Source organism: Tachyglossus aculeatus, chromosome X1, assembly GCF_015852505.1.
Source record: "Tachyglossus aculeatus isolate mTacAcu1 chromosome X1, mTacAcu1.pri, whole genome shotgun sequence".
NCBI lineage: Eukaryota > Metazoa > Chordata > Mammalia > Monotremata > Tachyglossidae > Tachyglossus > Tachyglossus aculeatus.
The window spans coordinates 85,171,174-85,184,828 of NC_052101.1; the positions used below are offsets into that span (position 1 = coordinate 85,171,174).

General features: G+C 50.9%; 1 protein-coding gene across 2 annotated transcripts; it reads left to right on the forward strand.

Moving 5' to 3' along the window:
* Positions 1-214: 214 nt before the first annotated feature.
* CX1H16orf86 (chromosome X1 C16orf86 homolog) lies at positions 215-11,397 on the forward strand. Of its 2 annotated transcripts, none has more exons than XM_038740412.1 (4): positions 215-319; positions 9,326-9,484; positions 9,993-10,778; positions 11,060-11,397. In XM_038740412.1, the coding sequence occupies exons 1-4, from the start codon at positions 286-288 to the stop codon at positions 11,212-11,214; spliced, it is 1,134 nt and encodes a 377-aa protein (XP_038596340.1). In that variant the 5' UTR covers positions 215-285; the 3' UTR covers positions 11,215-11,397. The 2 variants fall into 2 exon arrangements, with proteins under 2 accessions (XP_038596340.1, XP_038596341.1); XM_038740413.1 differs by lacking the exon at positions 215-319 and adding an exon at positions 5,938-5,964.
* Positions 11,398-13,655: the final 2,258 nt, after the last annotated feature.

Genomic DNA, 13,655 nt, shown 5'->3' on the forward strand with positions numbered 1-13,655 from the left:
TATGATTAGGTGTGATTGCATTAGTGGGTAGTTTGGGCAGAAATCTCTCTCTCTCTCTCTCTCTCTCTCTCTCTCTCTCTCTCTCTCTCCCCTCCCCCCCCCCCCCCCCACCCCCCAGCAGCCAACAGTTGGGATTGTGATGGCACAAAGGCTCAAATGTAGAGAAGGCATGCTGTGAGGGTTGTGAAGAAAAAAAAACCCAACATAGACGGCAGGTGTTGGTTCCTCCAGGATCCTCGGTGTCTAGCAGGCCTCTGCCTGCCAGGGGGATTGGGAGAGAAGGAGATGGGATCCGCTGTTCAAGGGACGAGATGGTGCGGTAGGTGGCAGAGGCGATTAGGGTTGTCCTTCTAGCTCAGCCTTCTCCCGGCTGGGGTGGAGGACGAGGGTCTTGACTACCCAGTCAACGGCCTGGTAAGAGCTTCCCTCCCTCCCTTACGTCCCAGGCTTGGTCCATCTGTGCCTGGTCCAATTGGCTTCCGACATCTGTGCCTAGTTTCATCTGTGCCCAGCCAGTTTGTGCCTAAACTTGCCTACCTGTGGCTGCACCCAGCCTGTCCGTAGCCAGGCTAAGGGTCTGAAGGAAATGAAGCCGAAGGAAAAGAGCCTGGAACCCAGGCTCTAACTGTCAGGTGCTTGTAGCCCAGGACTCGGGTCACTACAGACTGCATCCATATTAATATAATAAATTATTTATTTATATGAATGTCCATCTCCCTCTCTAGACTGTAGGCTCTTTGTGGATAGGGAATGTGTCCGCTAAATCTGCTGTAATGTACTCTCCCAAGTACTTAGTACGGTACTCTGCACCAAGTGCTCAATAAATACCATTGGTTCATCAATTGATTGAGGGGAGGTTGAGGGGACATTTTGCAGCTGGAAGATGCTTAACACCTCACAGCTGGTTTGGTTTATTGTTATTAGCCGTGGCTATATATATATACATATCCACATGCAGTCACTTTGATACACTTCTATAATGCGGGGGGCTACGTTCTTGATGAATTTCAGATTAAGAAAAACTTGCATTCTGATAGTCACACCTTGACCGATATCGCATCAAGCTCTACCAAGGTGAACATTGTCTAATTCCTCAACATGCTGTATCCAAAGCTGGTAATTAAAAATGTTTCCTCATGTGTAAAATGGGGATTCAACACCTGCTCTCTCTCCCCCCTTAGACTGTGAGCCCCATGTAGGATGGGACTCTATCCGCCCTGATTAATTTGAATCTATCCCAGTGCTTAGTACAGTGCTTGGCACCTAGTAAGTGCTTAACAAAGACCACAATCGTTACTAGAAATACCATAATTATCTCCTTGTCTATGGTTGCATTGCTGCCCTAGATAACACAATTTTGTGACAGCATTTTAGTTGCACATTGCCAATGAAGCTCTCAGGTTTCCCCGAGGGGGCATAAGTTTACTTTAGCCCCAGTGCCCAGATCTACTGTTCCATCTTCAATTACGGCTGCCTAGAAAGAACTGAACGGGAATGGGCCTACTATGCACTCCTGTTTTATACCATTTGGGAGCTGGAGAATCGCTCAGTTAGGGAACCCCCAGCTCTGACGTGACCAGCCATGCTGTCCTGAAGCAGTTATTTTCCCCCACTGTATCTGTTAAGCGCTTACTATGTGCCAGGCACTGTACCAGGAGTTGGGGAAGGTGCAAGCTAATCAGGTTGGACACAGTCCATACCCCACATGGGGCTCTCAGTCTTAATTCCCACTCCACAGACGAGGTATCCACTAGGCCACGCTGCTTCCAGTTCCAGAATCTACTAAGCAATTTACCAAAATCTAGACATACTGAAGGTGTCAAACATTTTTGTAAGGTCTGTGTAAACAGTATAGAGTATGTATCTGTTATTTATTTGTATTAATGTCTGTCTCCCTTTCTAGACTGTAAGCTCATTGTGGGCAGGGACTGTGTCTGTCATATTGTTATACCGTTCTCTCCCAAGTGCTTAGTACAGTGCTCTGCACACAGTAAGCGCTCAATAAATACGATTGACTGACTGACTTGACTGACTACAGAGGTCTTTGTGCTGATCTCTGCATTTCTTCTGGGTCTGATATGCTGCCAGGCTCCACTGGGTCACATTGTGACCTGAAGCCACCTTGCAATTGCAACGATATTCTTCAGACCACGGCCCAGAATCAGTCATTTAGTGGTTCTCTGATTCCCAGGACTCTGTTCTTACCACCAGGTCATGCTCCTTCCCCCTCCCTCCTTCCAATCAATCAATCAATCAATCGGTGTTATTTATTGAGCACTCACTGTGTGCAGATCATTGGACTAAGCACTTGGGAGGGGACTATACAATACAGTAGGGAGATACAATCTCTGCCCATGAGGAATTTACAGCCTAGCGGGGGAGACAGACATTGAAATAAATTAGGGAGAGAGGAAAAGGGAGGGAATAAGGATATCAATCGATCATATTTACTGAGTGCTTACTGTGTGCACAGAGCACTACTAAGCACTTGGGAGAGCACACTATAATAGAGTCGGTAGACACGTTCCCCGCCCACAAGGAGCTTACAGTCTAGAAGGGGAGACGGACATTGACATAAATAAATAAATTATGGACATTCATTCATTCATTCGTATTTATTGAGCACTTACTGTGTGCAGAGCACTGTACTAAGCGCTTGGGAAGTACAAGTTGGCGACATATAGAGACGGCCCCTACCCAACAGCGGGCTCACAGTACATAAGTGCTGTGGGGCTGAGGGAGGGTGAATAAAGGGAATAAAATCAAGGGCAAGGGCAATGCAGAAGGAAGTGGAAGAAAAGGACACGGGGGCTTGGTCAGGGAAGGCCTCTTGGAGGAGATAATAATAATAATGATGGTACTTGTTAAGCACTTACTATGTGCAAAGCACTGTTCTAAGCCCTGGGGGGATACAAGGTGATCAGATGGTCCCACGTGGGACTCACAGTCTTAATCCCCATTTTACAGACGAGGGAACAGAGGCACAGAGAAGTTAAGCGACTTGCCCAAAGTCACACAGCTGACAATTGGCAGAGCCGGGATTTGAACCCATGACCTCTGACTCCAAAGCCCGGGCTCTTTCCACTGAGCCACGTTGCTTCCTTGGTTAAGATCCAAGTGCAAAGGCGACACGAAAGAGGGAGTGAATGGGGGCGGTGGGGGTGGGGATGGTGGGGAGGTGTATTTAAGAGCTTAGCGGGTGGGACTAAGGGCATGGGAAAGGTAGTAGGGAGGGCAAATGGGGTGTGGGGAGGGGGGGAATGAGAGCTCAGTCCCAGAAGGAGAGGTGATTTCTTTGGGGCTTTGGAAATGGGGGAGCCTGCCCTTCTAATTAACACGTAAGTTAATTATCATGTAGGTTAATTTAATAACACAAATCGGTTATGTTGCCGATTTGTACTTCCCAAGCACTTAGTACAGTGCTCTGCACACAGTAAGCACTCAATAAATACGATTGAATGAATGAATGAATGTAGGGCTTGGGATGTTGGAATCCTAGGATGCTGCTGATGCAGTTCTTGCAGACCACCCCATCGTTGCGTAGGGACTGCATCCGTTGCCGCTCTGTACTTCCCAAGCGCTTAGTACAGTGCTCTGCACACAGTAAGCGCGCAATAAATACGATTGAATGAATGAATATCTCGGAGTCATTCTCACGAAACCCATCCTGGTGACTTCAGTCAGCCTGGTCCGGCTTCTTGACGGCCGCCTAGCCGATGGCGTTAGGAGGACGGGCCCGTTTGACCTTTTCTCTGTTGCTGCCGGAGTACGCTCAGAGCGCATCCGTGCATCGGTCGGGGAAGCTGGCTTCAAGGACGACCGTCGTTGCGACCCTTCCAGTATATGCGCTTCAGGTCCCTCGCCCGCCTATGATGCAGCGTGGCTCTGTGGAAAGGCCCCGGGCTTGGGAGCAGAGGTCAGGGTTCAAATCCCGACTCTGCCACATGTCTGCTGTGTGACCTTGGGCAAGTCGCTTCTCTGTGCCTCAGTTCCCTCATCTGTAAAATGGGGATGAAGACTGTGAGCCCCACGTGGGACAACCTGATTGTTGTCCGCCAGCGAACCTGGCATGACTGACTCCATTTTGTGCATACCAACAGTGACCCTCCAATTTTGTGCAGATGGAAAGCACTCCAGTGTGTGCAAAGCTACATTAACCAAAGTGGCTTCTCTCTGTTTGGGATGTCCCCATCCTGTGCTGACCATTATCTCCTGATAACATCCTGATAACGGGGATTTTGCCACTGACCAAACTGTGACAAACAAAGGGTTGCAATTTAACTCAGGATCCAGGAATGCCAAGGTTTCACGTGCGGCACGTACGCGGGAATCCTTTGTGTAGCTCGGATGGGGAACCAAACAAAAGAGGAAGAAGGGGCTGGGATCGGGGCTGCTTGCCACTCGTACCTCTCTCGGGAGGTGAACGGGCGAGTAATAATAATGATAGTATTTGTTAAGCGCTTACTATGTGCAAAGCACTGTTCTAAGCGCTGGGGGGGTGACAAGGTGATCAGGTTGTCCCACGGGGGGTTCACAGTTTTAATTCCCATTTTACAGATGAGGTAACTGAGACACAGAGAAGTGAAGTGACTTGCCCAAAGTCACACAGCAGACAATTGGCGGAGCCGGGATTTGAACCCATGACCTCTGACTCCAAAGCCACTTTCCACTGAGCCACGCTGCTTCAACCTTCCTACCTTTCCTGCTCTATCTGAACTCATGTCTCCCAGTCATTTTTCCTACCTGCGTCACCACCTTGGGTTCTCGAACCCTGCGGCCGATTTACACTGGTTTACCTACTTTGAACCCTACTTTTCGGTAACATGATGACCCTTGTATCCCCCCCAGTGCTTAGAACAGTGCTTCGCACATAGTAATTGTTTAACACATGAAATCATTATTATTATTCTCCTGCTGGAATGAGGAGGATCGCCGTTACTAGCCGGCGAACAGTGGTAATTAGGGCCTAGGTGGTGGCAGGAGGACGGTCCTCCTCCCCCTCCCATCCCCTTACCGTGGGGGTTCCCCAAGGTTCAGTTCTCGGTCCCCTTTTGTTCTCGATCTACACTCACTCCCTTGGTGACCTCATTCGCTCCCACGGCTTCAACTATCATCTCTACGCTGCTGACACCCAAATCTACATCTCTGCCCTTGCTCTCTCCCCCTCCCTCCAGGCTCGCATCTCCTCCTGCCTTCAAGACATCTCCATCTGGATGTCTGCCCGCCATCTAAAACTCAACATGTCCAAGACTGAACTCCTTGTCTTCCCTCCCAAACCCTGCCCTCTCCCCAACTTTCCCATCGCTGTTGACGGCACTACCATCCTTCCCGTCTCACAAGCCCGCAACCTTGGTGTCATCCTCGACTCCGCTCTCTCGTTCACCCCTCACATCCAAGCCATCACCAAAACCTGCCGCTCTCACCTCCACAACATCGCCAAGATCCGCCCTTTCCTCTCCGTCCAAACCGCTACCCTGCTGGTTCAATCTCTCATCCTATCCTGACTGGACTACTGCATCAGCCTCCTCTCCGATCTCCCACCCTCTTGTCTCTCCCCACTTCAATCCATACTTCACGCTGCTGCCCAGATTGTCTTTGTCCAGAAACGCTCTGGGCATGTTACTCCCCTCCGCAAAAATCTCCAGTGGCTACCAATCAACCTACGCATCAGGCAGAAACTCCTCACCCTGGGCTTCAAGGCTGTCCATCCCCTCGCCCCCTCCTACCTCACCTCCCTTCTCTCCTTCTCCAGCCCAGCCCGCACCCTCCGCTCCTCGGCGCTCAATAAATACGATTGAATGAATGAATGAATGAATGAATGAATGAATGAATGAATGAATGAATGGGCCCCCGCCGGAGCGGCGTTCGGAGGGCCGAACGCGGGCGGCGTCCGCGCGGCGGTTCACCCTCCGGCCGTTGGAGGCGGCCGAGCTCGAGCGAAGGCTATGCAGGGGCGGGGGGAAGGTCAGAGCCGGGGGGCGGGGCCGGAGAAAGGCCAGCGCAGCGAGCCGAGGGCCGCGCCCACAGCGCCCCCTGCTGGCCCGATTGCGACCCGCTCCCCCCCTCCCCAACCCATTACCGGCTCGCCGAAAACACCCCTGGGCCCAAGAAGGAGGGAAGAGGGAGCTTTGGGGAGAAGCATAATTGGGCGCGGGGACTAATGGGGCATTTGTTAAGCGCTTACTATCTGCCAAGCCCTGTTCTAAGCGCTGGAGCGGGGATACAAGGTCATCGGGTTGTCCCACTAGCCAGCCCCTCTCACCCCATCTTACCTCCTTCCCTTCCCCACAGCACCTGTATATATGTTTGTACGTATTTATTACTCTATTTATTTTACTTGTACATATCTATTCTATTTATTTTATTTTGTTAGTATGTTTGGTTTTGTTCTCTGTCTCCCCCTTTTAGACAGCGAGCCCACTGTTGGGTAGGGACTGTCTCTATATGTTGCCAACTTGGACTTCCCAAGCGCTTAGTCCAGTGCTCTGCACACAGTAAGCGCTCAATAAATACGATTGATTGATTGATTGATATCTGGTAATAATAATAATAATGGCATTGCCAAGATCCGCCCTTTCCTCTCCATCCATACCGCTACCCTGCTCATTCAAGCTCTCATCCTATCCTGTCTGGACTACTGCATCAGCCTCCTCTCCGATCTCCCACCCTCCTGTCTCTCCCCACTTCAATCCATACTTCACACCGCTGCCCGGATTGTCTTTGTCCAGAAACGCGCTGGGCATGTTACTCCCCTCCTCAAAAATCTCCAGTGGCTACCAATCAATCTGCGCATCAGGCAGAAACTCCTCACCCTGGGCTTCAAGGCTGTCCATCACCTTGCCCCCTCCTACCTCACCTCCCTTCTCTCCTTCTCCAGCCCACCCCGCAGCCTCCGCTCCTCTGCCGCTAATCTCCTCACCGTACCTCGTTCTCGCCTGTCCCGCCGTCGACCCCCGGCCCACGTCCTCCCCCGGGCCTGGAATGCCCTCCCTCTGCCCATCCGCCAAACTAGCTCTCTTCCTCCCTTCAAGGCCCTACTGAGAGCTCACCTCCTCCAGGAGGCCTTCCCAGACTGAGTCCCTTCCTTCCTCTCCCCCTCGTCCCCCCTCCATCCCCCCATCTTACCTCCTTCCCTTCCCCACAGCACCTGTATATATGTATATATGTTTGTACATATTTATTATTCCATTTATTTATTTTACTTGTACATATCTATTCTATTTATTTTATTTTGTTAGTATGTTTGGTTTTGTTCTCTGTCTCCCCCTTTTAGACTGTGAGCCCGCTGTTGGGTAGGGATTGTCTCTATATGTTGCCAACTTGTACTTCCCAAGCGCTTAGTCCAGTGCTCTGCACACAGTAAGTGCTCAATAAATACGATTGATTGATTGATTAATTTCTGGTAATAATAATAATAATGGCATTTAGTAAGTGCTATCAATCAATCAATCAATCGTATTTATTGAGCGCTGACTGTGTGCAGAGCACTGGACTAAGTGCTTGAGTGCTATGTGCTAAGTACTAATGTGCAATGCACTGCTCTAAGCACTGGGGAGGTAACGAGGTGGTCGGGTTGTCCCACGGGGGGGGCTCGCAGCCCTCGTCCCCATTTTACAGATGAGGGAACCGAGGGCCAGAGAAGCAGCCGAGGGCCGAGGAGCAGCGTGGCTCAGTGGAAAGAGCATGGGCTTTGGAGACAGAGGTCAAGGGTTCAAATCCCGGCTCTGCCAATTGTCAGCTGTGTGACTTTGGGCAAGTCACTTCACTTCTCTGGGCCTCAGTTACCTCATCTGTAAAATGGGGTGAAGACTGTGAGCCCCCGGTGGGACAACCTGATCACCTTGTAACCTCCCCAGCGCTTAGAACAGTGCTTTGCACATAGTAAGCGCTTAATAAATGCCATTATTATTATTATTATTATTAAGTGAAGTGACTCGCCCAAAGTCACACAGCTGACAAGCGGCGGAGCCAGGATTAGAACCCAAAGAGCCGGACAGTCGATCGACTTAGATCCGATCCCAGTGGGAGAGGAGATAATAATAATAATCATAATGTTGGTATTTGTTAAACGCTTACTATGTGCCAAGCACTGTTCTAAGCGCTGGGGGGAACACAAGGAGATGAGGTTGTCCCATGTGGGGCTCACAGTCTTAATCCCCATTTTACAGATGAGGGAACTGAGGCACAGAGAAGTGAAGTGACTTGCCCAAGGTCACACAGCAGACATGTGGGGGAGGCGGGATTCAAACCCATGACCTCTGACTCCCAAGCCCGCGCTCTTTCCACTGAGCCACGCTGCTTCCTTCGGCCCCCGATCTCATGGCGGTCCTGAAGCAGGAACTCCTTTCCCATCCTTTTGCCAGTGGGGTGTCAGCCCTGCACCCCTCCCTCCGTCCTCCACCGCCCCTGCTCCGAGTTTTCCCCGCCGATCTGGATGGGTTCCGCTGGAATAAAATCGTTGGTCGAGCTACGCGCCCGAGCGGGACGGCCTAGCGGAAAGAAAGCGGGCCTAGGAGTCAAAGGACCCGGGGTCTAATCCCAGCACCACTACTTGTCTGCTGTGTGACCTGGAGCCAGTCACTTCATCTCTCTGGGTCTCTGGGTCCTCCTCTGTAAAGTGAGGATTTAAATTCCCGTCCTCTGGGACTGGATCTGATCTGATCTGATTGTATTGTATCTACCCAGCGCTTAATATAGTGCTGGGCACATGGTAAGGCCTTAACAAATGCCACCATTATTGTTACTATTGTTGTTGTTGTTGTTGTTCCAGTGGTAGGCTCGATGTGGGCAGGGAATGTGTCTGTTTACTGTTGTACTGTACTCTCCCAAGTGCTTAGTACAGTGCTCTGCACACGGTAAGCGCTCAATAAATACAACTGAATGAATGAATGAGTCGGGGGGGGGACAGATCAAGCAGATAGAGTGGAAATTAATCAGGGAAGGCCTCCTGGAGGAGATGTGACTTCGGAAGGGCTTTGAAGGTGGAGAGAGCAGTGATCTTCTAGGATGGAAATGGGGAAGGAGTTCTACGCAGGAGGAAGGGCGCGAGCCAAAGGACTGCAGCGATCGCTGCAGCAGTAGGTGGGAGGGATGAGAACGAGGCACGGTTGCCCCATCTTTGGGAAGAGTGCTTACCTAAACGAAACCGTGAGCTCCTTGAGGAAAAGAGATGGAGGCACTGTCTGGCTGCACTGACCCTGGAAGTTGCAAATGTTTGCATCTGAAGCATCTTGGTTCTGCTGCCGGGTTTTCCACGGAAAGGGCCTGGCTGGCGAAAGAGGGAGATGCCAGAGCTACTTATCCAATCTCTCTCGCTTATCCCCAGGACGGAGATTAAGGAGTGCCGTGGTCCAGAATCCTGACTCTGAGTGTTTCTGCTCCCAGAAGAAGTCGAATGAGAAACAAAGATGCCCATCTGCTAAAACATCCAGACCTTCTAAGAACTGGAAGAAACTGGTCGCTTCAATTTCTGCGAGAACTGAAAGTAAAGCGTTCACACCCAAAAAACTCTTTGCTTGATAGCTGGGAGCCCACAGGCCTGAGCCACCTGATCTGGGATACTATCCCAGCATATTTCAACTCTCTTCCTCTTTCACTCTACCCCCAACTTTCCTGTAATACCCTGGCCCAGTCTTGAGCCATTTCCTCCATCAGCATCCTGCTGCCCCATCCATCTTTGGGAAACTTCCCAGCCCCTTCCTTCCCCTCAGCACAGGGGCAGAATTTAGGTTCTGAGCCGACTGAGTGAAACTGTAAGCATCCTGCATGGCTGAGGACCCTGCAGGATGCTCTGGATGCTCAGATTGATGGACTAATGAATGTCTTCCAGGGCAATTACACTTTCCTTGATAACAAAGGTAGTGGTGTCCGGGATCCTGCCCAGTGGATAGATTTTATCAGATGACAGGTGGCTTAGTCCTCTGGATTCTCCTGGTCTCCTGGGTGGTGATAGTGGATCTTTAAAGTGTGCCTCTGTTCTTAACTCCTTGCAGGTAAGAAAAAGCACCCGAGGCCACTGTATCCGTACATCAACTATCTTATCCCTGAACTGAACCAGGCTGTGAAAGGAGAGGTAGCCGAGATTGATCCAGAACTGATCCCGGTGAAGGCTGCCGGACGCCAGGTGGAGGCCAGCCAGGTGCAGTTCAGTTGTGCGGAGGCCGGCAGAATGCAAGCCAGTAGGATGGAGTTCAGAAGACTGGAGCCCAGTCTGTTGGTGTTCAGAAGAGTGGAGTTCAGTGCGTTGGAGTTCCGAAGCATACAGTCCAGTGTGTTGGAGCTCAGAACAGTGCAGCCTAGTGGGATTGAGTTCAGAAGAGTGGAGCCCTGTGGGTTGGAGCTCCGAATAGAGTTCAGTGGATTGGAGCTCAGAAGAGTGGAGTCCAGTGGGTTGGAGCTCAGAAGAGTGGAGTCCAGTGGGTTGGAGCTCAGAAGAGTGGAGTCCAGTGGGTTGGAGCTCAGAGGAGTGGAGCCCGGTGGCTTGGAGCTCAGAAAAGTGGAGCCCAGTGGGTCGGAGCTCAGAAGTGTGGAGCCCAGTGGGCCGGAGCTCGAAAGAGTGGAGCCCAGTGGGCTGGAGCTCAAAAGAGTGGAGCCCAGTGGGTTGGAGTTCAGAAGAGTGGAGCCCAATAGGACGGAGGGCAGAAGAATGCAGCCCCGTAAGGTGGCGTTCAGAAGAGGGCAGTCCAGTGGGACTGAGCCCAGACAAGTGAAATCCAGCAGAAAAAGGCCCGTCAGAGCGGAACGAAGGAGGGCGAAGCTCCCTACCCTCTCCCTGGCAGGTCAGTGCTGTTCATAAGAGTGGGGATGGAGAACAGGGTGGGCTGGAGTCTCTGGCACTTTGGGGAATCTTCTACCCTCTCACACTTCTCCGTTCTTCCCCCACCCCCTCACCCAGGTGACACTTCTGTGCTGAGAAGCCAGGACAGCTTCTCCAGGGTCCCGGAGCAGAGTTGGGATGGAGGGCAGGTTACCCTCTCCTCCTCTTCCCCTCCCTCTTGCGCTCCTTCCTCTCCCCTCCCCTGCTCTCACTTGGAGCCTCAGACATTCCTTTCTGTTGCAGACAAGAAAAAGAAGGAGCCAAAGCCCACCGTCAAGGTCCCTGAAATAATCCAGCCGATCCCAGAGTTGGACAAATTCACCCAAGAGAAGATTAACAAGATGCTCAGCGTGTGTGTGTCACACCTGGTGCCGCCTCTCTCGCCACCATCTGAGTGACGACCCTAGTGTGGGCCGGGCCTCAGCTTCTGCCAGAACGATCCTGCCTCATCCCAGGATCCCCTTGACTTTTCGCAGCATAAAACTGATAGCTGAGGAAAAAACTGCTCCCCGGCCAAGCCTTCAGGTTGTGTCCGCTTACCCCAAATAGTGTAGTTCCATGGAAATAAACATGTGAGCTTTTCCTTGGCCCCAGGCCGACTGCTTGGCCCTGATTAGGATGGACAGACCCATCTGACTGCTTGTGGCACCAGTCTGGCACACTCTACTCTCTTCCTGCCCCATCCAACCCAGATTGGTTTCCCCACCTCAAGAGGTCCTCCCTCTGGTGGTCTTCACACTCGGAGGGAGAGAGAAATCACTGAAAACCAACAGCTTCAAATCCCATCAGTGGCCATCTCCAACTGCTGATGTTTCCTGAAATTGAAATGAAACAACCACCTCGGGAACCGCGAGACGTCATTAGGTTTAAGGTTTCCGTAGACTGGGCTAGAGCTAGGTTTAAGGATGTGTAGATTTTAGACAACTGGTCCACTGACAAGGGAACATTAAACAATTCATATGTCCACTGACCCTCGGGCAGACCATCCCTCCTGGGTCCCTTCCCTCCCTGCGTGACTGGCAGGGCCAATTATTTTTGTAGTACTTATAAAGCGCTTACTATGTGCCAAGCACTGTACTAAGCGCTGGGAGTAGATACAAGTCGATCAGGTTCGACACAGTCTCCACCCTACATGGGGCTCACAGTCTAAGTAGGAGGGAGAACAGAGATCTTATCCCCATTTTGCAGATGAGGTAACAGGCCCAGAGATGTTAAATGGCTTGCCCAAGATCACACAGCAGACAAAAGGCAGAGCTGGAATTAGAACTCAGATCCTCTTATTCCCAGACCCGTGCTCTTTCCAGTTGGCCACACTGCCCTGAAGCCACTGCCATGTGGGCTTGGTCTGGGGAGAGTAGTAAGGAGCGAGAAATGAATGGAAGGGCAGTTTTGAGTGCCAGACGACTGCTCTGAGAAGCACACTCAGTTCCCCCAGAACGTGGGGGTCAGGTTCTTGCACGCATGCACGCATGCATGCACACACGCAGACAAATTTCTTCCACCCCATGTCGTGCTCGATCCAGGCAGACCATGTTTAAGTCCCACTGGCACCTTCTTTCCCGGGAAGCACTTGCACCCAGGAAGCACTTATGAAATCCTATTTCTATTACCTGCATTGTTGGAAGAACGTCCTCTAATTCTGCTGCTGCATTCTGGCCAAGACATTTGATGAAAAAGCACATTCTGGGAGAACTGAGTGCAATTCTGCACCATAAGCCTTTCCCCCTCACTTCCCAGACTGAGCTTGGCAGTGATAGGCCCACACTGTCCAATTGATCCCTGTCTTCACACCACCCAGGGACAGCCCTGTTTTTTAACAGCACTTCTTCAATCTGGGCCATTTGGAGACTTCGGGGCTCTGGAAATGAATGATTTGGGAAGCAGTGTGGCCTAGTGGAAAGAGCCCTGTCCTGGAAGTCAGAGGACCTGGGTTCTAATCCGCTGTGTGACCTTGGGCAAGTCACTTAACTTTTCTATTCTTCAGTTCCCTCATCTGCCAAATGGGGATAAAATACTTGTTCTCCCTCCTACTTCGACTGTGAGCCTGATTATGTGGGACCTGATCATCTTGTATCTACCCCAGTGCTTGGTACAGTACTTGGCATGTAGTAAGTACTTAACAAATATCACTATCATTATTATTATTATTATTCCTATAGGACCGAGGGCTGCATGAGGAAATCTTTGATACTTGGTGATTTAAGAGATAAGTACCAAGTGCAGATAAGGTCCTGTGAGATGGAGTCCAAGAAGCCCCTGAATAAAGGCTCCCCCATTCCAAGGAGCTCAGAGCAGCGAGAAAAGGGCAAGCAAAGGAGCAATCTGGGTGGCTCTTCCTAACACATCTTGGTTTGGTTACTGCTCTTTTTCACTGGGGCTACCCAGGCAGCATTGGAGTCCTTTGGGACTGGCATAAGGCTGTAAGGGAAACAATGGGTTTTTCACCCACTCAGATGAACCCTGGATGGGACTGCCAGCAAACCTCAGAGAATTAGTCTCCCAGCATTGATCTGTTTCCCCCGCTCCACCTGCTGTTTTCAGTGAGGGGTGGGGAAATCACATCTCAGGCACTGCAGAGTGGGGTTTGCCCACAAAGACAACCATTAGCCATCCTCATTTCTTCCTGCCTGAAGAGAATGGAATCTTCAGGCCACCTGCAGCAGCTGCCCAAACAAACACACAGTTCTAGGTGTTCCATCGTGTAGAAACCATTTTAATGAAAATGCCCATACACTTCTGAAGAGTTCTAATTCAATTAGAATACAAAAACACTGAGAAAACCACAGAATGGAATAAATACAGTCAAAACCTATCGGTATATACACATCAGATATGATAA